Raw genomic sequence first — 24,130 nt, forward strand, 5'->3', positions numbered from 1 at the left:
CTTACCTTTGTTTTATACTCTTAGATATCTTTATCCCCTGCCTCCCCCCGTGAGCATTGAATCTAGGGCCTTGCATATGCTGGGCAAGCGCTCTACCACTGAGCTGTATCCCTGTCCTGGTTATCCTGATTTTTTATCTTGTGTATTTTTTTCTGTTTTGTTTTATACTGTTTATACTAGTGTTAGCTAATGGTCCTACCCTAGACAAATAAAATTAGGCAAAGAGTTAGATTGGATCCCAGGCTCTGGAATTGTTTTCTTCCCTTCTGCTCTTCTCTCCTTCTGATAGGGTCTTGCCATCTCTTGTCCTGAACTACTAGGCTCAAGCAATCTTCCTGTCTCTGCCTCCTGATTAGCTGGGACCACAGGTGCACACAACCATGCCTGCCTAGAATTTTTTGAAAGCTCCTTAAGTGGTGCTGATGTCCACCCAAAGTTTTTTTTTTTTTGGTGTGTGTGTGTGTGTGTGAGAGAGAGAGAGAGTATGTATGTATTTTGTGTTTTGAATATCATACCTAAGCTCAGGCAACAAAAACAAAAATTATAAAGTATGTTTACAACAAAAGAAAACAATGAAATAGCAGTCAATGAACTGGGAAAAATATTTGTAACCCATATATCTGGTATGGAACTGATATCCCAAACTTATAAAGAACTTATAAAACTCAATAGTAGAAAACAACCTGATTTAAAAGTGTGCAAAGGGCTTGAATAGATATTAAAACATAGAAACATAAAAATGGCCAACAAGTATATAAAAGGGTACTCAACATCATTAATCATCAGGAAAATGCAAATCAGAACTATTGCAGTACTTCTCACCCATTAGGATGGCTATTATAAAAAAGTCAAAAGATAACAAATGGTGGTAAGGAAGTAGAAAAGGGAACACCTGCACGCTGTGGGTAGGCATGTGGATTGGTATAGTCATTATGGGAAACTGGGTAGAGGTTTTTAAAGAAAGTAAAAATTTTGTGACCCAGCAATAGCTCTTCAGGCATATACTCAAAGGAAATGAAGTCACCATCTCATAAAGATTTCTGCACTCTCATATTCATTACAGCTTTATTCCCAATAGCCAAAATGTGGAAACAAGTTTCCATCCATGGATGAATGGGAAAAGAAACAGTGATATATACAGCTGAATATTATTCAGACTTAAACATGAGATCCTGAAAGATATACTTAGTGAAATAAGGTGAATGGAGAAAGATAAATATTGCATGATCTCACAAGTTGTGTTTAGTTAGCTTTCTGTTACTGAAACAAAATATCTGAGATAAAAAGAGGAAAGGTTAATTTTGACTCACAGTTTAGGAGCTTTCAGTCCATTGTTAGTTGGCCTGTTGCTTTTGGACCTGTGGCAGCAGTACATCATGGTAGGAGCTTGTGATGGAGGAAGTCTTCACTTCTTGATGGTCAGCAGGGAGAGGAGAGACTAGAGTCCCAATATCCCCTTCAAGGGCATGCCTCCAACAATCTAATTTCCATGTACCAGACTAGTGTGGTTTGTATGTAAGGTGCCCTGCAAAAACTCATGTGAAACAATGCAAGAACAGAGGTGAATGATTTGGGGACTGCGGTTGTAGTTCAGTGGAGGGGCACTCACCTAGCATGTGTTGAGGCCCTGGGTTCAATCCTCAGCACCACATAAAAATAAAAGTATTGTGTCCACCTACAGCTAAAACAAACAAACAAACAGAAATGATTTGGTTATGAGAGCTCAGTGAATTAATCCCCTGAGAGGAATTAACTGAGTGGTATCTGAAAGTGGGTAGGATGTGACTGGAAGAGGTGGGTCTTTGGGGATGTGCCTTTGGGTTATATATTTGGTGAATGGAGTTTAGTCTCTGCTTCCTGATCATCATGTGAACCACTTCCTTCTGCCACCCTCTTCCACCATGATGTACTGCCTCACCTCAAACTCCCAGGGAATGGATCCCATTGCCTATGGCCTAAGACTTCTGAAACCTTGAGCCCCCAAATAAACTTTTCCTCCTCTAAAATTGTTCTTGTCAAGTCTTTTAGTCATAGCAACAGAAACCTGACTAAAACATAGACCCTACCTCTTAAAGGTTGTACCAGCTCCAAAAAGCTCCACAGACCAAGCCTTTAATACATGGGCCTTTAGGGGTAGGGATCGCTTATCCAAACCATTAGCACATGTGGAATAAAAAGAAAGGAAAGAAGGGAGGGAGAGAAGGAGGAAGGAAGGAAGGAAGGAATGAAGGAAGGAAGGAAAAGGAAGGGAAGGAAGGGAAAATATCAGATAGATAAATATTCATAGATAGGAAAACAGTGATCATCAAGGGCAAGTGGTGGGTGGAATTAGGAAATGTTAAGTCACAGTTTACAAAGTAGTATCCATGTAAAATGAAAAAGTTCAGAGATCTAATTTATAATACAAGGATTATAGTTAATAAAATAGTACTGTATTTGAGGTTCCTATTAAATGAGTCATTTTTAATTACTCTTGCCACAGAACCACACAAGCAAACAAAAGTGTATGATGATTGTTTCAGTCATTTTGTGTTGCAGTGACAAAAAAACCTTGAGAACTAGGTATAAAGAAAGGGAGTTTATTTAGCTTGGACTGTTAAAAGTCCAAGATCAAGTAGCTCCATCTGGTTGGCCCCAGGTAAGGGCCTTCTGACTGTGTCATAGTATTGTGGATGATATCACGTAGTAAGAGTACATGCAAGAGAACACAGAGAGGAAGCAAAGGATTGAGCTATGAAAGCCATACTTGTTTTATAACAGTCTGCTCTTACAGAAACGTACCGTTCTGTGAGAGAGTAGAGACCTATTCCTGTGAGCCCTAACTCACCTCTGTGATAAAAAACAATCCCTCCTAAAGATCTAATTGCATCCCTTAAAGGTTCCACCAGCTTTCAGCATTGCCACATTGGAGACCAAGGTTCCAGCATGTGATAAACCTTTGAGGGACAAATTGTAGCAATATTGGACGTGTTACTTTGCTTCACTTGAGTAACCATTTTGCTATTGATATGTATCCCCTAATGTCATATCAAATGCCTTAAGTTAAACACAGTGAAATTTAAGAAATAATGCACGTAGTTCATAAAAAAAAATGCCGATGTCCACCTAGTTGAGAATCACTATTCTAAGCAGGAGTAGGTAGATAGTCAATATTTTAGGCCTTCCATGCTGTATGGTCTCACAACTACTCACTCTGCCATTGTATGAAATACAAGAGATGGTAGGTAAACTTCTTTCTTGTGACAGTGGTGGGGGTTTGAACCCAGGTCCTCAGTACATGGTAGGCAAGCATTCTGCCACTGAGACCCCAGCCCTCCAAAAGCTAATACATTACCAAATGGGTGGTACTGTGTTCTGGTGGAATTTATTTGAAAAAATAGAAGAGGAAATATTTGACCTTTTTTCATAGAACCTGAACTTTAATTTTTATGCTATGTTATGGTATTGGTCAATTATGGAGCATAACTGTATTTGAGCTAACATGTGAGATGAATGACTTTCATTTTAATGCCGTTGTAGTCCCTTCTTGATTTCTAAGTGATTATGTTTTGGGGGGATTCAATGTGTGATAATTTATTAATAAAAAGTTTTTCTCTGTTTGATCTCTTCCTTTATATTGTAATATACTTATGTGAATAAAATATCCCAGTGTTAATGTTGCAGAGTTTTTGGAATAACTGTATTTTAGTAAATTCAGTTTGTTACAATAAAGATTTATTAATTGAATTTTTAAAAAATGGTACTGGCAATTTATCCCAGGGGTTGCTTTACCATTGAGCTACCTCTCCAGCCCTTTTTTTAGTTTTTATTTCGAGGCAGGATCTTCCCAAGTTGCTGAGGGTCTTGCTGAGATGCTGAGGCTGTCCTCTAATTTGTTATTCTCCTGCCTCAGCCTCCAGAGTCTCTGGGATTACAGGAATGTGCCACCAAGCCAGGTTGGTTCTATAATTTTTATTGAACAGATCAAGAAATTAGGATAAAAATAGTTAATCATACAGTTTCATGAGTTTTTGTCTTGATTTGGAAAATATGATTAATGAATCACTAGGCTAGAGATAGCCAAGACTGATTCTTTGAAATTATATTGTAAGCTGGTGAGGAAATAGGCATAATCAGTGGTAGGACCAAGTACTTTTTTTTTTTTTTTTTTTTTAAGAGCTTCATTGTTATATATAGTAGTTGGGTTCATCCTGACAAACTCATACGTGCATGGAAATGGATTTGTTCATGATCTCCCCCTTTTCCTACTGTTCTCCCTCCCATTCTCACTTTCTCTTTGCTCTACTTGACTTCCTTTTGCTTGTCTGTTAATTCATATTTGATTGGTCTTTATATTATCCTTTCCTTCCCTTCCCATTTTCTTTATTTTACTCTAGTTTCTATATATGAGAGAAAACATTTGACTTTTGAGTTTCTGAGTTTGGCTAATTTCACTTAGCATGATAATCTCCATTTCCATTTGGGGTTAGTTTGTTCTTTATCTAAGGCCTTTTGGGATCTCTTAATTTTTTAAAGTAGACACTCAGTGCTGTAAATTTTCTTCTTAGAACTGCTGCCATACTGTCCTAGAGATTTTGATATGTTGTATCTCTGTTCTCATTTTTTTCTAAGAATTTCTTGATTTCTGCTTCCATTTCTTTGATTTGTTCTTTATTTAAGGGAGTATTATTCAATCTCCTTGTGTTTATGTGTTTTCTATTTTTCTTACTGTTGATTTCTAGCTCATTTCATTGTGATCTGATAGGATACAGGGGATTATTTCACTTTTTTGGTATTTGCTGATTTACTTTGTGACCCAGAATATGATCTATTTTGGAACAATATCCATGCACAGTTGAGAAGAAGTTAAATTCAGCTGTTTTGGGGTGGAATATTGTGTAGATGTCCATTAGGTCCATTTAATTTTTAGTGTTGTTTAGGTTGGAGATATATTTATTGATTTTGTGTTTTGATGACCTGTCTATTGGTGATAAGGGTGTATTAAAAATCATCCAGTATTATTGTGTTGGTGTCTACGTGGCATTTAATGTCATAGTGTTTTTTCCATGTAATTTGGTGCTTTGACGTTTGAAACATAAATGTTTACTATTGTTATGTCTTCTTATTGAATTGTTCCCTTTAGTAGGATGTAGTGGCCTTCTTTTTTTCTTCTGATTAATTTTTGCTTAAAATCTGTTTCTTTTCTTGAACCATGTACATGGAATATTTTTTTGCCATCTTTTTACTCTTGGCCTGTGGGTGTCTTTGCCTGTAAGTCTCTTATAAACAACATATAGTTCAATCTTGTTTTTTGATTCATTCTGCTAATTTATGTCTTTTAATTGAGGAGTTGAGAGTGTTAACATTCAGTGTTAATATAGATATGCGTTTGTACTTTCCTACCATTTTGTGTGTGTGTGTGTGTTTTGCCAAATTTTATTCTGCCTTGATTTTCATTTAGGGAATTATTCTATTGAACTTCCTTTGTTTGGGCGCTTCAGAATTGTATTTGAATTTCTTTATGTGCTGTTTATCTTTTGAGCATTCTTTGTAGTGCTGACTTGGTGCTCATGAATTCTTTTAACTTTTTCTTGACTTGGAAAGTTTTTATTTTCCTCTTGAATTTGAAACGGAGCTTTGCTGGGTAACCTTGGTTGGCAGTTGTTTTCCTTTAAGGCTTAGAATATCTCATTCCAGGCTCTCCTTGATTTTAGGGTCTGACTAAGAAATAAGAAGTGAGCCTTATTGGTTTACCTCTAAATGTGACCTGGTATTTCTCTATTGTGGCTTAGAGGATTCTTTCCTTATTTTCTGTGTTAGGCATTTTGATTATGATATGTCTTGGTGAGCTTCTTATTTGACTTGGTCTGTTTGCAGTCCCGTAAGCCTCTTGTATGTGGATGCCTATCTTGTTTTTGAAATGGGAGACATTTTCTTTAACTAGCTCATTGAAAATGTTCTTTATGACTTTAGTTTGATCACCATGTTCTCTTCTATCCCAATGATTCTCAAGTTTGGTGCTTTAGAGTTGCCCTAGAGTTCTTATATATTCTGGTAATGTATAATTTATTTTTTTTCCTTTATTGCCTTTTGTGTCCTCAAGATCATATAGCCTGTCTTCAGTTCCTCAGTTCTTTCTTTAAGGGCTAAGGTTCTATTTTCTATGCAGTCTAATCTGTTAGTGATGCCTTCAATTGAGTTTTTAATTTGATTGATTGTGTCTTGCAATTCTGCTTGGTTTCATTTCAGTGTTTGCATTTCTTTTATTAAAGTGGTCTTTCATCTCCTATAATTGCTCTTTTTTTTTTCTTATTGTAAACAAATGGGATACATGTTGTTTCTCTGTTTGTACATGGTGTAAAGGCATACCATTTGTGTAATCATAAATGTACATAGGGTAATGCTGTTTGATTCATTCTGTTATTTTTTCCCTTCCCCCCCACCCCTCCCACCCCTCTTTTCCCTCTATACAGTCCTTCCTTCCTCCATTCTTGCCCCCCTCCCTAACCCTAACTCTAACCCTAACACTAACCCTCCCACCCCCATTATGTGTCATCATCCACTTATTAGCGATATCATTCGTCTTTTGGTTTTTTGAGATTGGCTTATTTCACTTAGCATGATATTCTCCAGTTTCATCCATTTGCCTGCAAATGCCATAATTTTATCATTCTTTATGGCTGAGTAATATTCCATTGTATATATATACCACAGTTTCTTTATCCATTCATCAATTGAAGGACATCTAGGTTGGTTCCACAATCTGGCTATTGTGAACTGAGCAGCTATGAACATTGATGTGGCTGTATCTTTGTAATATGCTGATTTTAAGTCCTTTGGGTATAGGCCAAGGAGTGGGATAGCTGGGTCAAATGGTGGTTCCATTCCAAGTTTTCTAAGGAGTCCCACACTGCTTTCCAGAGTGGCTGCACTAATTTGCAGCCCCACCAGCAATGTGAGTGTACCTTTCTCCCCACATCCTCGCCAACACCTGTTGTTGCTTGTATTCTTGATAATCGCCATTCTAATTGGGGTGAGATGGAATCTTAGGGTGGTTTTGATTTGCATTTCTCTTATTATTAGAGATGTTGAACATTTTTCCATATGTTTGTTGATTGCTTGTATATCTTCTTCTGTGAAGTGTCTATTCATTTCCTTAGCCCATTTGTCAATTGGATTATTTGCATTCTTGGTGTAGAGTTTTTTGAGTTCTTTATAGATTCTGGAGATTAGTTCTCTATCTGAAGTATGATTGGCAAAGATTTTCTCCCACTCTGTAGGCTCTTTCTTCACATTGCTGATAGTTTCCTTTGCTGAGAGAAAGCTTTTTAGTTTGAATCTATCCCAGTTATTGATTCTTGCTTTTATTTCTTGTGCTATGGGAGTCCTGTTGAGGAAGTCTGATCCTAAGTTGACATGTTGAAGCTCTGGACCTACTTTTTCTTCTATGAGATGCAAGGTCTCTGGTCTGATTCCGAGGTCCTTAATCCATTTTGAGTTTAGTTTCGTGCATGGTGAGAGATATGGGTTTAGTTCATTCTGTTGAATATGGATTTCCAATTCTCCCAGCACCATTTGTTGAAGAGGCTATCTTTTCTCCATTGCATATTTTTGGCCCCTTTGTCTAGTATGACAAAATTGTATTTATTTGGGTTTGTGTCCGTGTCCTCTATTCTGTACCATTGATCTACCTTTCTATTTTGGTACCAATACCATGCCGTTTTTGTTACTATTGCTTTGTAGTAGAGTTGAAGATCTGGTATTGCGATACCCCCTGCTTCACTCTTTCTGCCAAGGATTGCTTTAGCTATTCTGGGTTTTTCATTCTTCCAGATGAATTTCATAATTGCTTGCTCTATTTCTGTAAGGTACATCATTGGGATTTTAATTGGAATTGCATTGAATCTGTATAGAACTTTTGGTAGTATGGCCATTTGACAATATTAATTCTTCCTATTCAAGAACATGGGAGATCTTTCCGTCTTCTAAGGTTTTCTTTAATTTCTTTCTTCAGTGTTCTGTAGTTGTCATTGTAGGGGTCTTTCACCTCTTTTGTGAGATTGATTCCCAAGTATTTTATTTTTTTCGATGCAACCTATAATTGCTCTTTTATAATCTTTCTGTTTGTAACTTTTTTTGGGGGGGTACCAAGGATTGAACCTAGAATTGCTTAATCACTGAGCCACATTCCCAGCCCTTTTTATTTTTTATTTTGATACAGGGTCTTGCAGAATTGCTTAGGGCCTCACTAAGTTGCTGAGTTTGACTCTGAACTTGCAGTCTTTATGCCTCAAACTTCCGAGTTGCTGGGATTATAGGCGTGCGCCACTGTGCTGTAACCACTGTTAACTACTACCTTACCTAGTAGTTTGTAAAAGACAGCTTAAGTAATTTTCTAGCAAAGTGCCATTAATTTTGTTATGGATCAAAGGTGTCAATTTATCATTTCAGTGAGGAATGATTTAGAACAGTGTTAAATGTGTGTTTCTTCTACTCTCCTATATAGAACATCAATGTTTCATGGATCAAAGACATTTTCAGCTGTCCTGAGAAAGTGAACTTTACCCTTCTGATGATTTAAATTCATGTGGTACATAAATTAGTTAATGATTTGGAGTGGCTTATCTTAAAGGCAGTACTTTAGTACATTTAGTACATTTGAATTATTTGCTCTTGGAATTACAGATGAGGAGGCAGTGTCGCATAGTGGAAGACTGTGGCTTTTAGAAACAGTCTTTCACTTTAAACTTTCCATATTTTCTTTATCCTTATTATTAAGCTAAGTGGAATATTTAAAATAAAGACATCTTTCTTATGTGTGGGACAGAGTACAACAGAATCTTTACATCCATTTTTGTATCCTGTTGGCATTTACCCAGTCCAAATTACAAAAGCTGAAGTAATCTTTCTAAAGCTTAAAACTAGTCCTATCTTTTCTTCCTGAATTGTTGCAGTGTTTCCTTATTAACTTCAGGATGATGTCTAAATTTCTTATGCTTTCAAGAACCTGTAGAATTTCTCCAGCCTTGGGTTGTATTTTCCTATGGGCCTGCTTACTCATCTCCAAGCTAATGTTCATTTCATTTCCAAACATGTTCATTTCATTCTGGTTAGAACCATGTCTTCTAATTCTTGCTCTTGCCCTTCTTTGCCCCCAAGCTGATTCTGTTGTTCTTTTAAAACATTTGGTGAAGTAAAGTTTGGTACTCAAATGCCTGACAAGATTTGTATAAAGATAACTGGACTATGATTCAGATCTGGATTCTAGTTCTAGCTCCTTCATTTACTAGTTAGGGAATCCTGGCAAAATTCTCTGTGCTGTATTTAGTGCCTTTTGTGAAATCAGGCATCTGTTTAGTTTGCAAATGCTTGGAAAACTGAAAATACATAACTATTAAAAGTTTATCAAGTGTGTACTTTGGTTTTGTTCTTTTTTTCTTCTTTCTGTAGTACTGGGAGTTGAGCCCAGGGATGTTCTACCACTGAGCTATATCCCTAACTCTTTTTATTTTTTGAGACAGGGTCTCACTAAGTTGTCCAGCTTGTGATCCTTCAGTTTCAGCGTCGGGAGTAGCTGAGATTATAGACCTGCACCATTGTGTCTAACAAATGTGGATATTTGTAAGATGGCAACATTTCCTGTTTGAAGAGAGGGATTATGCTATAGACTGTATTGTGTCCCTCCCCCTCATATTCATGTGTTGAAGCCCTGACTCCTTATGTGACTTTGTAGAAGATAAGACCTTTAAGGAGGTAATTAAGATTGAATGAGGTCATACAGGTGGAAACCTGATCATGTAGAACTGGTATCCTTATAAAAGAGGAATAGACACCAGAGATTGATCTCTCTTTGCTATGTGAAGACACATTGAGAAGTCTCTTCAATCCAGAGAGCAGTCCCTTATCAGAAACAGAACCCTGATGGAACTTTGATTGTGGACTTGGGGCCCCAACCTCCAGAACTGCAAGAAAAGAAATTCTGTTATGTCAGCTACCCAGTCTGTGCTATTTTTCAGAGCAGAGTAATACATATTAAAATATGATTGCCTTATGGGAAGGGCAAACTAAAATGATTTCTTAGATAACATTTTACTAAGTAACATAATCAGCTATAAATTAGCATAGTATTTTAGAAGATAGCGTCAGTAATTTGGAAATTACCCTAAATAGCCAGGAATATAACTATAAATTGTTACTTTCAAGTTCAGCCAAGAGCTTCTTTTGAAAGTTAAACTTCTCTCACCCCTATCCTAATAAAAGTTAATCATTTAGGATGTATTTGTAAGCAACAAACACAATTAGGCTTAAACAGTAAGAATATTTATAATTTCTTATAACAGAAAAATCCAAAGTGGAATTGTTTCTAGATTTGTTAATTTTCATGTTAGTGTCAAAGATGATTCAAGTTCTTCACATTTTCCTCCTTATCCTCGATGGGATGGTAGTGAAGTGTATTATTTGCCTTATTAGTCTTTTTTTAGTGTCTACAAGATGATTACAGTGAAAATGTTACATGGTAATTGTTGAACATTTGGAAATACCACAAAAAGAAAAAGATAAAAACACAAGTAACTTGAAATTTAAAAAATGAGCATGTTGATATATTTGTATTGTATTTTTTTATGTATTTGATATATTTGTTTTATTATGTAGTATATTAGTTTGTATAGGTACTAATTATACCAAACAAAAGATTATTCTTCATACAAAAACACCTGTTTTGGGGTTCTTTTTCAGTTGAAGATATATCAAGAAAATTCTCCATGTCATCAAAAATTCTTAGTAAAAGTAATTTTTTTTTTCTGATTCTTGTAGTAATAATCATTGAGAATAATTGGATGCAGAAAACTATAAAGAACAATAAAAGTTACCATTCCTCATCACCCAGAAATAACTGCTAACCAATATTTATTTCTTTTTAGGCTTTGTATGTTATATGCATATTTTTAAAAATCAAGTACATAATAATTTTTGTGTGTATACTACTGGAGATTGAACCCAAAGGCATTTCACCACTGAGTGACAGCCTCAGTCCGTCCTTTAGTTTTTCTTTGAGAAAGTATCATGCTAAATTGCTGGGGCCGACCTTGAACTTGAAATTGTCCTACCTCAGCCTCCCAAGTCACTAGGGTTACAGGCATGTGCCACTGTACCCAGCAAGTACATAATAATTTTATAACTTGCTTTTATTATTAAAATTTATACACTTTATTTGGTTCATACTCCTGCTAATTTGATTTTTCACTCTTATCTCACACCTGTTGGCTCATGAAGATTTCCAGTTGACTGAGGAAGAAAAAAATTATGCTTATAGCTTAGACATTTATAGCACTATAGTCACACTCAGGGGCGACTGAAGGACAATGGTAAAGGGAAATTGTCCCAGTCAGTGAAGATTTCATTAGTGCACCCTAGTTATTCATTTTATCTATAAGAGAAAAGGTTAGAGATGTAGATCTGTGTTTCATGACAGTAGTTAATAGATTGACTGACTCATTATGGACTTGGTAGGAATATGGTTAGAATTATAGGGAGTAGATATGTGGATATACTTCCAAATGGATGCAGAGTAATATTCTTTTTTTCTTTTTCTTCAATGAATGTCTGCTCACAAGAGAACATCTTGATAATCATTTAGACAAAATAATACCTCTGGATTTCAGCTTATTTCTCAGCCACCTCTCTCTTTGCACAGTGGGTTTGTAAAAAAGATGTAATGATTATGGGTATGAAGGTTTTGCATGTGCTTAGCACATGAGATTCCACTCACCACGACTGACCTAGTTACTACTCTCTGAATGACCAACAAGGAAGATGTATCAACTCAGTATTCAAACTGGAAAGCAGAACCACCTTGACTTATGGATAAAGAATTGATTAGGGGTTGGCATTGTGGCTCAGTGGTAGAGTGCTTTCGTAACATGTATGAGTCATTGAGTTTGATCCTCAGCACCACATAAAAGATAAATAAAATAAAGGTATTGTGTCTACAAGTAAAATATATTTTAAATCTGGGCACAATGGCACACGCCTGTAATCCCAGAGGCTTGGGAGGCTGAGGCAAGAGGATCATGAGTTCAAAGCCAGTCTCAGCAAAGGTGAGATGCTAAGCAACTCAGTGAGACTCTGTCTCTCTAAAATGCAAAATAGGGTTGGGGATGTTACTCAGTGGTCAAGTGCCCCTGAGTTAAATCCATGGTACCAAAAACAAACCAGAAAACCCCAAAACTATAGTAAAAATATACTATAATAAATTCTTTTAAAATACTATAATACTATTTTAAAATACTATAAAAATTCTTTTACAATTATAGGAATAGTTGGGGAAGCAATAAAAGTCCAATAAGGGTGACCTCTATAATTTTTATTGACTACATGATATTCTGATATATGCATTTTTAAAATCCCGGTCATTGGCCGCTTAGATTGTTTCTAGTTTTTTTTTTTTTTTTTTTCTTGTTGTTGTTATAACCAGAGGGGATTTAACATTTTTGAACATAGTTTGGTCTTTTATTTCTTTGGGATAAATTCCTAGAAGTGGAAAATCAATGCATTTTTTAAAAAGTGTGAAACATTGTCTGCTTGTACTCCCCAATATTACATGAAAGTATTTGCCCACGCTATATTGTTGGTCATCATGGCTCTTGCAATTTAATTCCTTTTCAGAAGAATTAAGTGTACAAGGTAATTAGTTAACATGTAAGGAGTAAATGAAGGAAAGCAAGTATCTTGTGCTGATTTTGAGATATTTTCAGTCAGTAATACTTAAGTAGTGTGTAAACTATGTGGTTTAAATGTAGTTGCTCTTTCTGTACCTGGGTTTTCCTGGATTGTGCCTTAAGCCTGTTTTTGAAATGGGTAAATCTGTATGGCACAGGATGATTAAATATTAGTTTGGGGAAAGTATCATTTTACTTAGACTATAATTATGGAAAACTTTAAATTTCAGAACCAAATTATCTACTTACTGGAAATGCCCTGGGGATATAAATTACTTGTGAAGGTTTAAAATGTACCCTACATTACAGTTGAATTGGCAATTTTACCATAATAAATGTAGTAACCCCGTTAATTATTTTGTGTTAGCTCTCCAGTAGCAGAAGAGTGTGTCTCAACTCCCATCCTGGCCATCAGAACAGCAGGCAGCAGAGACTTCGTTTAGATGTTGCTGTGAATGAAAGAAGCTCCTTGACATGTTAGCTGTTGCTTAAGTAGGAGGGGGTGGAAAGGTGGTGTGTTAAAGTTTATAAGGTCTCACCCCTGAATTGTATGCAAAAGATTATTGTTTGACTAGATACTGCCATAACCTGGAAGGATTTCTTTTTATTTTCACTTTTTATTATAATGAGAATTCGGTTGGAGGAAAATTTAGATCCTTTCCAGTGGTACCTGGGCATTTGAATATACATATACTCTAATCTATGATTTTGTACTTAACAGGTTTGTTGTTGGTAGTATACTAGCCTTGACCTGTATGCTCTTCTTCTTCTGATCCTTCCCCTCAAATTGATTATGGATTTTTCCTGGGAGGTTTTCAGCTCTGAAACCAACCAAGGCCTTATGTTGCCTTTAGCAAAGTAGATTTTTCTATAATTATAGTGTTTAAACTCTTCTCCTGGAATTCCAATACTTAAATTTACATTATTTTTATTTTTATAATATACTTTTTAAAAAGTCCATTAGGCCAAGAAGTGTTTTTTATATACTGTATTTTGTCAATTCTCAGAACTTCCTTATAACTTTCTACCCTACTTAATAGCTCTGAAATTGGGCATGGATTTTATAATTAATGATGGTCTTAATAAGCTTTTGGTGAGGCAGCAGTCCTAGCATCGTTCCATGCTTTTGTTTGTGCAAATTTGTTTGTTTTCCTGGTGGCTCAGCTGGAGTTTGGACCTCTACCAATAAACATTAAAGGGGGGACATTTGAAGAAAGAATAGAGTTCTGGCTTTTGTCTTAGATTTTTTATTTTTTGTTTGGTTTACATCTTCTGGCAAATCAAGAAAGTACCAGCATCAAATGTGCAGAAATTGTTTTGGCAACTTGGCATCGAGAATAATAAAAATAAGTGTTATTTTAAAAGCTGTATCACCTGTGGTGGGAGTGTCATAGTATATCTACAGTATTCTGGCCACTATGTTTAATTTGAATAATACCATTAGGTAACATCAGATAAATCCAGATTATGGGACTTGCTGCATGACACGTGGCTACATTTCTAAAATAATGTCTGTGTTTTGAAAGGAGGGGAGGGAAAGGTGGGTTTGGGCATGTTCTATATTTAAGGAGATGAAATGGACATGATTATTAACAGCTGTGTACAGTCTTTGGCTCTTGGATCATACAGAATGAAATAAAACAGTTTTGGAAGTTGGAGAAACTGAGTTAGGTTTGGAATAGAGAAGATAAAGATATGAGAGACATTTTAGAAAAAACTTAGAAATGATACTAACTCAGAAATGATACTCCTAAAGTTATCTGGTAGGTTGTACTGGAAACTTAAATTATGCAACTAAATAACTGGTAAGGAGTTGAAAGAAAATGATTAGTTTTGTTAACATAAAAATAAATCAGTAAGTACTTTTAATAAATCAACAGCACTAGTATTTCAAAAAGTAAGATTTAAGGTGAGAGCTAGAACAAACGACTGTTGTTTGGTATTTTCTGTAATATAACCATATCTGTATTAAAGCAGCGTTTACAAGGAATTCTGGGTTCATTAAAATCAGTGAAGCTAAATTTTAATGGCTTTTAGATATAAACCTTTGCAAACATTATAAACTAAGTAAAATATGAATTCATAAAACTAGGATGTTTATTGAAGTTGAAGGACAGGCACATAAGATATCCTTTATACTTTTATATATTATACTGTACTTAGGCAGGGAACAGAAGGCGATATTTATAATTGTGTATATTACCTTCTCAAGTCCTACATCTTGAAATTTTACTATCTCTTGTTTGATAATTTAGAGTAAGGTGTACTTGAACTTATTTTTAACTATGCCGAATAATTGATACCCCAACTAAAATCAAATGAGAGCCAGGCACAGTGTGCACCCTGTAATCCCAGCAGCTCAGGAAACTGAGGCATGAGGACTGCAGATTCAAAACTAGCCTCAGCAACTTAGTGAGGCCCTGAGCAACTCAGTGAGACCCTGTCTCTAAATAAAATGCAAAATAGGGCAAGGGATGTGGCTCAGTGGTCGAGTGCCCAAGTTCAGTCCCTGGTACAAAAAAAAAAAAAAAAAAAAAATGAGAAGTTCGATTAAAAGAGGAAGTACAATGAGGAGAGTAGATGCTAGGGGAAAATATTATGTGAGGAAAGGCTTATGGTACATTGTTAAATGAAAAAAGGATATATAAATGTATATTTCTTACATGCATACATACACATACTAGAATGACTTGAAGAAAATGTTAGCATGGTCTATTTGAGTGATAGAACCATGATACATATTTAAAGTCAGAAACAAGAAAAAAATTGAAAAGTATGTGGCATTTAAATTGTTACTTTCTTATTCTTTCCCTTTTTTCCCTTCTCCTTTTTTTTTTTTTTTTTTTTTTCTTTTCTGTGCTGGGGATCAAACCCAGGGCCTCATGCATGTCAGGCCAAGCACATCAACACTGAGCCTCATCCCTGTCCCTAAATCGTGTTACTTCTTAATGACAGTCAAGGCAAGAATAGTCTCTTTTTCTCTTTGGGGGATCAGGTATTTACATATAATAAAGAGAAGGAGGAAGGTTTTTAAAGATTTTTCCTTTAGTAATAGGTGAAGGATGAGAGAGTGAGAGGAAAGGCAGTTATGTGTAGGTGTGAAAGAGAGAGTGATTGATTATAGCTAGTAATTTCTGTTTCAGGCAGTGAAAAAGAAGAGATTACTTTGCCTGTGTAGTCACCTTCTGGGGTGAGAAAAGGACTGAGAAAGGCAGATTTTACTTGAAAAGATGCTCTACTTCAGCTCAGATCCTGACTTAGTAAAACTTAATTCCCATAGGTAGAGGAGAAAGAAGAGAGTTAATTATATGTATGAGATGTTCATGAAGTTAATTATCTAAGGAATTTCCTGTTTAGCCTTGGTTACATTGTTTTATTTTTTAAGGTTAACTATTTAAAACAACTAACTTCTTTTAAAGCCGAATGCTTTATTCCATTAAGCAAACTTCATCAATGGTATAAGACAGGAATGGCAAATGGGTTTCTTATCACATGTCAACTCCAGCAGTTAATTAAGAGTATTTAGACTTTGCAGTGAAGACTGCTACAATTAACAATGTCTGTTTTTGTTCCTTGGAGAAATGCTGCCTATTTGTCTTTTATTTTATCATCAGTTTTGTGTGACCTTTGGAAGATACTAATGTTTGGTGGTTATATGGTGAAAATAACTAGGGGAGGAAGACCAACTCTTGTTGGATACCAAACTTACAAACTCAAAATAAGTGGCATTGGTTAATTTGTGTGTAGATATAACTTTCAAATTCATAGTTCTTAGAGGAAATTAACTGTGAGTAGAACTGTAGCCCCCAATAAGGTAATTTAGTCTATATGTGGCAAGACTGAGAAGTAAAATTTAAAATTTTATCTAATTTTAATTACTTCAAATTTTAAAATGGAGGCATTATAAAATACTGGTTTCTGCTAAACACAACTTTGTATTGTTTTTATACAAATACACTTTACTTTATTACCTTGGAACATGCATGGGAGGTTTTTATGTTCAGGCCTGGAAGTGGCACCATTTCCAACTGACATTTTATTGGTACTTCTTTGTTACATGATCCTACAGTAAAGGAAGTGGAGAAATAAAATGTACCTGTGCCTGAGAGGAAAGGAAAAACAGACTTTAGTTCAACACAGGCATTCTTTTCCACTCTTTTAGGGAACACGATGTGTATGATATGTACACTGAAAAGTAAAAAATAGGCAGATGAAACTCTATAACACAGTGAAAATAACTTTACTCAAGATTAGGTCTGCCTCACTTTGTAAACAGACTAAGAATAGTAGGGTACTTCCATAGCCTCTAAAAGAGCATTTGTGGAAAACCTTTGTTCTGTGTTTTAATGATAAAAGACAATGTGTTCCCTCTTATGCTGGGAGCAGCTACTTTTATTCAGTATTATACTAGAGTCCCCAGTCAGTGTAGGGGAGCAAGAAAAAGAAACTGAGATACACAGATTGAGAATAAATAAAATTGTTTTTATTTAAAGACAGCATGATTACGTAGAATATCCTAAGGAATCACCAAAAGCTAATAAGTGAATTTAGCAATGTTGTGGGATTACAAGGTCTGTATTTAAAAAAAGTTTTCTGTCTGTCAGCCTAATTCAGTATTCCAAGACTATAATCATATTGGTGCAATAATTTTTTGATTGAATTGGGCTTTTTTAAATTAAAAGTTTTAACTTTTTCTATAGAATAAACGCATAATGAATGTTAAGTAAATATTGATTGTTTTTGTTTTTATTTCAGGCTACAGACAAGAGAAAAGCTTTAGAAGAGACCAAAGCATATACAACCCAATCTCTAGCTAGTGTTGCTTATCAAATAAATGCATTGGCCAACAATGTACTCCAATTATTGGACATCCAGGCCTCTCAGCTTCGGAGAATGGAGTCTTCCATCAATCATATCTCACAGGTAACAGCTTGTAAACACCTTTATATTTACATTTATTCAAACGACAGCTTATGTCTAAGGAGTACCATTGTACATTGCTTAATGACAGTTATATATTACAAGAAATCTGTTATTAGGTGATTTATTCTGTGAACATTGTAGACTGTACCATATACACCTAGATGGTCTAAGTCAATCACTTGATGTGGCCTCTTGATGCCATCAAGGGCAGCTAACACAAGTTGTATGAGGCTGCTGCTGCTGGTGTACCATGGCATACTGTTATACATAAACTTTTTTTTTTTTTTAATAAATGAAAGTAGTACATTCCAACATACTGATAGGGTATAGTAAATACACAAACTATTAACATATTTGTTTCATATCACTATGAAGTATAATATGTACATAATTACATATGCTGTCCTCTTCGATAACTGGCAGCACAATAGATATGTTTAAATTTACATCACCTCAAAACACATGAGTTATGCATTATCCTAGGATGTTGAAACATCACTAGGTGATAGGAGTCTTTCAGTTCTGTTCCAATCTATTGGAACTACAGTTGTGTTTGTGGTTCACCACAGACAAAATGTGGTGATGATGATAGACAGCCTGGAAATATTAATTTTTTTTTGAAATATGAAGTCTTTATTTTCTTACTGACTGTAGTCATTATTACTTTTAGCTTCAGTTTTAAATTCAATAACCTACTTTTTTTAAAGACCTTTAAAAAAAAGTTGTCCTAAAATAAAACATAAAAATGACCAATTAAATCTTCTTTGTTTTGTTTTGTTTTTCTGGTACTGAGGATTGAACCCAGGACCTTGCACATGCTAGGCAAGTGCTGTGCCACTGAACTACATCCCCAATCCTTTTTTTTTTGAGACAGGGTTTTGCTCAGTTGTCTAGGCCGAACTTGTGATCTTCCTGCCTCAGCCTCCTGAGTAACCGGAATTATAGGCATGTACCACCATGCTTGGCATTTAGCTCATTTTAAATGTGTACTTCAGTGGCATCAAGTACATTTATGTGCAACTGTTGCCATTCTTCGAATAGCTTGAGGTAAAATAAATTGCACGTAATTAAAGTTTACAGTTTTTAATATATTCTGACATACATATATACCCTTGAGATGATCAACACAATCAAGATAATACACAGATTTTTTTTTGTAATTCCTCCATCTCTCCCTTTCACCCCATCCTCAGACTTTTTGTCATTATAGATTAGTTTACATTTTCTAGAATTTTATATAAAGAGAATCATACGATATGTACCCCTGCCCCTTTTCTGTTTTGTTTCACATGATTGGTTTCTTTGAAATTCATCCATTTTGTGTATAAAAAGAGTTCGCTCCTTTTTATTGCTAAGTGATTTCTGTTGTTGCTCATTTTGTATATTCACTTGTTATTTGAAATCTGGGTTATTTTCATGTTCTGGCTCTTAAAAATGAAACTCCTATGAACATTTGTGTATAGAGTTTTGTATGGTCAAATGGTTTTGTTCCTTTTGAGTAAATATTTCTGAGTAGATAGTTCATATGGTAGGTGTCTGTTTGTAAGAAACTGCTAAATTGTTTTTCAAAGTGGTTATGCCATAGAGTCATAGGTTGCTCTTACCAGGAACAGATAATGTTCTTACGATGGATTTTGTCAGATGCTTTTTGGGCTCTGTTGAATGGACCATACTTCTAAAAAGTCTGTTAATATGGTGAATTACATTGTTTTTGTTTTTCATTTTGCTAATTTTAGTGTTAAACTGTTTTTTCTTTTCTGGGGTAAATTTCAATTTACTGTAATGTATTATCAGTTTCACAGATTATTAGGCTTAATTTAATTTGTTAGAAATTTGTTAGGAGTTTTTGCTTTGTTAGGAGTTTGTGCTCTTGAGGGTTATCGGTTATAATTTTTTTTATTTCGTGATGGTTTGGTGTTAGTGAATGCTGGTTTTATAGGCTCTGTTGGGCAGTATTCCATGTGGACCTGGAGTTTTCTCAGTGGGAAGGTTTTTAAACTACTACATATTTAATTTCTTTAATAGATAAAGAAAATGTATCCACTAAATACATAAATATATCTATGTAATGTAGATACAAGCTTCTCCTTGAGTAAGCTTTCTGTCTTTCCTGGAATTTAGTCATTTCACTTAATTTGTTGGATCTGTTTTCATAAAACTATTTATAACAATCCTCTGTCCTTTTAATATCTGTAGAATCTGTCATGATGTAATATTACTCATTCTTTTTTTTTTTTTTTAAAGTATTTTTAGATGTTGAAGGACCTTTATTTTACTCATTTATTTTTATGTGGTGCTGAGAATCGAACCCAGTGCCTCACACATGCCAGGCAAGCGCTCTACCACTGAACCACAACCCCAGCCCCATATTACTCATTCTTGATATTGGTAATTGGTATCTTTTTTTAACTTGTTAATAATATGGCTGGTTTATCAATTTCATTGATCTCAAAAACAGCTCTTGGTTTTATTAATTTTCTATATTGTTTTTGCTATTGCATTGATTTTCATTCTGATCTTTTAAATTTCATTTGTTCACCTTGGGATTAATTTTATAATTCTGCTTTTTGATTTCTTTCTGACACAGAGGCTATTTGGAAAGGTGTTATTTAGTTTCCAAATACTTTGACTTTGGGTTTTGCAAGGATATTTCTGCTATTGATTTCTTTTTTTTTTTTTTTCTCTTTTAAATTTTTATTTAAAAATTTTTTTAGTTGTAGATGGACACAATATCTTTATTTATTTGATTGGTACTGAGGATCGAACCCAGTATCTCACATGTGCTAGGCAAACACTCTACCATTGAACCACAACCCTAGCCCACTGCTATTGGTTTCTAATTTAAATCTGTATGGTCAGAAAATTATGCTTTGTATTTTTTAACGTTAAATAATTAGGATTTTTTTTGCCAAATTTATTAGGGTAGAGTAGGGTGTGCAATATGGTGTTTTGACCTAAGTACATATTGTGTAATTATTACCCACTCTCAAGCTAATTAATATATTCATCACTTTTTTTTGAGTATGGTAAGAATATTTAAGATCTACTGTTACAGTAAATTTCAAGTAAACAATACTTTTTTTTTTTTTTTTTTAACTATAGTCATACTGTTGTAGATTAGATCTCCAAGATTTATTCATTCAGTATAACTGAAACTTTGTACCCTTTGATCAGGTTTGTTTTCCTTTACCTCCCAGTCGCTAGTAACTACCATTCTACTTCTGCTTCTATGAACTTGACTTTTTAAAATTTTGTATCTAAAAAAGTAAGCTTATTCAGTGTTTGTCTTTCTGTGCCTAGCTTATTTTGCTTATCGTTGAGTCCTCCAGGTTTATCCATTGTTGCAGAGCTCAAGATTTCCTTCTTTTATGAGGAAAGAAAAAAAATATTTATTTCTTTTTTAAGGATGAATAGTATTCAACACATATTGCACATGCATATGTATAGTATGCACACACACACATATACCTTATATTTTTTAATTCATTCATCCATTTATGGACTCTTAGGTTGATTCCATATCTTGGCTATTGTGAATAATATTTCATATGATTTCATCCTTTCAAATTTTACCAAGAATTGTTCTGTACCAAAGAATATGGTCTCTCTTGATAAGTGTTTTGTATGTATTTGAAAACAATGTGTATTTTGGAAATAATGTGTATTTTGATGTAATTGTATGAATTGTTTGTAACTCTCATTAGGTCAAGTTGGTTGATAATATTATTCAATTCTTCTGTATTTTTACTGCTTCTACTTGTTTTATTAGTTGAGAAAAATACGATGACATTGCCAACTGAAATTTTGGATTGGGCTGTTTCTCTCTGATTTTCATCATTTTTTGTTATGTATATATGATTTTATTAGATGACATCCTTGGACTTGTTATATCCTCTTGATGAACTGACCCCTTAATCATTAAGAAAAGATCCACCCCCGCCCCATTGTTTATTCTTGCCTTAAGTCTTCCTGATAAACATCTTTAACTTGTCACTTGAAGATAGACTCTGAGAAGCAGTCTGTTAAGACCTTGCAATAGTTTATTCCACTTCTCTCCTGCCTTTGTGCTGTTGGTGTTTTGCATTTTCCTTCTAAGTATGTCTTAAAACCCTGCAATGTTTTGTTCTTATTTTATGCTTTTAAGAAACCAGTTTCAAAGAGATTTAGCCTTAGTTTATATTTAAACATAGATACCATTTCTTATTGGAAAATATATGATTTAAGTTCTTTTAACTATTGGAAATTATTTTATAGCTCAGAGTTTTGGTGGCCTTTATTCCTCTGTTATCCTTTAATATTTAGTGTTATGCTAGTCTGGTGGTAGTGAATTCTTTTCATTTTATATGTCTGAAAGAGACTTGTGCTTTCCCCCCTTCCCTTTTATTGTTATAGCTAAAATACACAGAACATAAAATTTATCATTTTAACCATTTTTAAGTGTTACAGTTCAGTGGCATTAGGTACATGCACATTGTTGCACATCCATCACCATCATCCATCTTCAGAACTATTTTTATTTCCCCAACTAAAATCTGTACCCCAACAACCCTTGACAAATACAATTCTACTTTCTGTCTCTATGAATTTGACTTTTCTAAGTACCTCCCATAAGTAGAATCACAGAGTACTTATGACAGGCTTGTTTTTACTTAGCATAATGTCCTCAAGGTTCATCATCCACATTGTAGTGTATATCAGAATTTCCTTTCTTTTTAGAGAGAATATTTCAGTCTATGTATATATTGCATTTTGTTTATTTATGTATCTATGAACACTTGAGTTGTTTCTACCTTTTGACTCTTGTGGATAATACAATTATGAACCTGAGTACCAATATCTTGAAGACCCTGCTTTTAATTCTTTATACCCAGGAGGAAGTGGAATTGCTAGTTCATAAATAATTCTGTGTTTAATTTTTTCAGCAACTACTGTATTATTTTTAGATTTTGCGATACCTTCTTTTGAATTTTAGAACAAAATTGATATAGACTAGAATTTTGCTAAAATAATACTCTGTATAGAACAGAATCTATTTTTATAAAGTGATTCCTCCTGGATCTTGAGGACTTATACAATGCCTGGCAAATGATTGGTTTGCAGTAAATATTTACTGTATTAAAATAAATCCTTCTGTAGCCAATCTCAAAAAACCAATGGATGAATGATATCGCTAATAAGTGGATGATGACACATAATGGGGGGTGGGAAGGGTTAGTGTTGGGGTTGGAGTTGGGTTTAGGGAGGGGGGCAGGAATGGAGGAAGGAAGGACTGTATAGATGGAGGGGAAGGGTGGGAGGGGAGGGGGGGAAGGGAAAAAATGGCAGAATGAATCAAACAACATTACCCTATGTAAATTTATGATTACACAAATGGTATGCCTTTACGCCATGTACAGACAGAGAAAAAACATGTATCCCATTTGTTTACAATAAAAAAAAAATCCTTCTGTGAAAGATACTTAGGAAAATTATAATAGAACCTAAGGTTTTGGTTGATTATTTTTTTGGTACCAGGGATTGAACCCGAGGATGCTTAACCATTGAGCCACCATCCCCAAGCCTTTTTATATTTTATTTAGAGACAGGATCTCAGATGAGTTGTTGAGGGCTTTGCTAAGTTTTTGAGTCTGGTTTGAACTTGTGATGGCTCCTGCCTTAACCTCCCGAGCCATGGGATTACAGATGGGCAGTGTGCCCGACAGGTGATAACTTATACAAGGATTATAACCAGAGAATCACTGTACATTTAGTGTACCAGCAGTCATTAGTTTACGTGGTTGTTGGAGATTATAAAAATTAACCAGTTAAGCCACCTTCTAACTGTATAGTTAAGTTTTATTATGAAGCAAACATCTTTTCTGTGCCTTGTGAATTGTTGTACTGCTAAGTGTGGGTCAGCTCTCAATATTTTGTCCGTTGGGCTTTCAGTATTTTGAAGTATCTCCAAGAGTTTCGTTACTATGGAAGCATCACTTTATCTGTAATAGCATCACCTTTTTATCTCAACCTCTTTGTTTATGTATGTCATGTTCACCTTCACAGTGTTCCTCTGTATTTGTAGAGTCTCTCAAGTGACAACAATGTCAACATTCTTACATTCAACTACTACTACAAGCCCATTTACAGTCTCTTTGAATTTCCCTTTGTAGCATTATCACTTTTCATGTTTTTGCTGCAGTTTCATCTGTTGGCCAGTATCTCTTTTTGAAAAATGTCGCAGTGGCTTATCATTGGGACAGTTACATACTTTGCAGCCTGTGGATGAACCAAATGATAGAAATATAATTTCACTAAATAAACTTTGAGACAGTGACATGATTGGTCACTGTCACCTTGCTCATCTGATATTTATGTGATGATTTGTGGGCTGAATAACTAATAGTAACATTTGTACTTTATGGAATTAAAGGTTCTTGTGGTAACTGAAATCTGAACTACGTTGTTGGGGAGCTAGTGTTATTTAACTGATGTGTTTGACTAAGATTCATGCATATCAGAACTGTGCAAAG

General features: G+C 34.8%; 1 protein-coding gene across 18 annotated transcripts in view; it reads left to right on the plus strand.

The window, feature by feature from the left end:
- The window catches only part of Abi1 (abl interactor 1), a 155,382-nt gene that overhangs the window by 69,663 nt on the left and 61,589 nt on the right, over positions 1-24,130 (plus strand). For all 18 annotated transcript variants that reach the window (XM_047521577.1, XM_047521578.1, XM_047521581.1 and 15 more), the window contains exon 2: positions 17,454-17,621. In XM_047521577.1, the coding sequence (XP_047377533.1) occupies positions 17,454-17,621 (168 nt within the window). The remainder of the gene's footprint in view (positions 1-17,453; positions 17,622-24,130) is intronic.

Source organism: Sciurus carolinensis, chromosome 12 (assembly GCF_902686445.1).
Source record: "Sciurus carolinensis chromosome 12, mSciCar1.2, whole genome shotgun sequence".
Taxonomy (NCBI): Eukaryota; Metazoa; Chordata; class Mammalia; order Rodentia; family Sciuridae; genus Sciurus; species Sciurus carolinensis.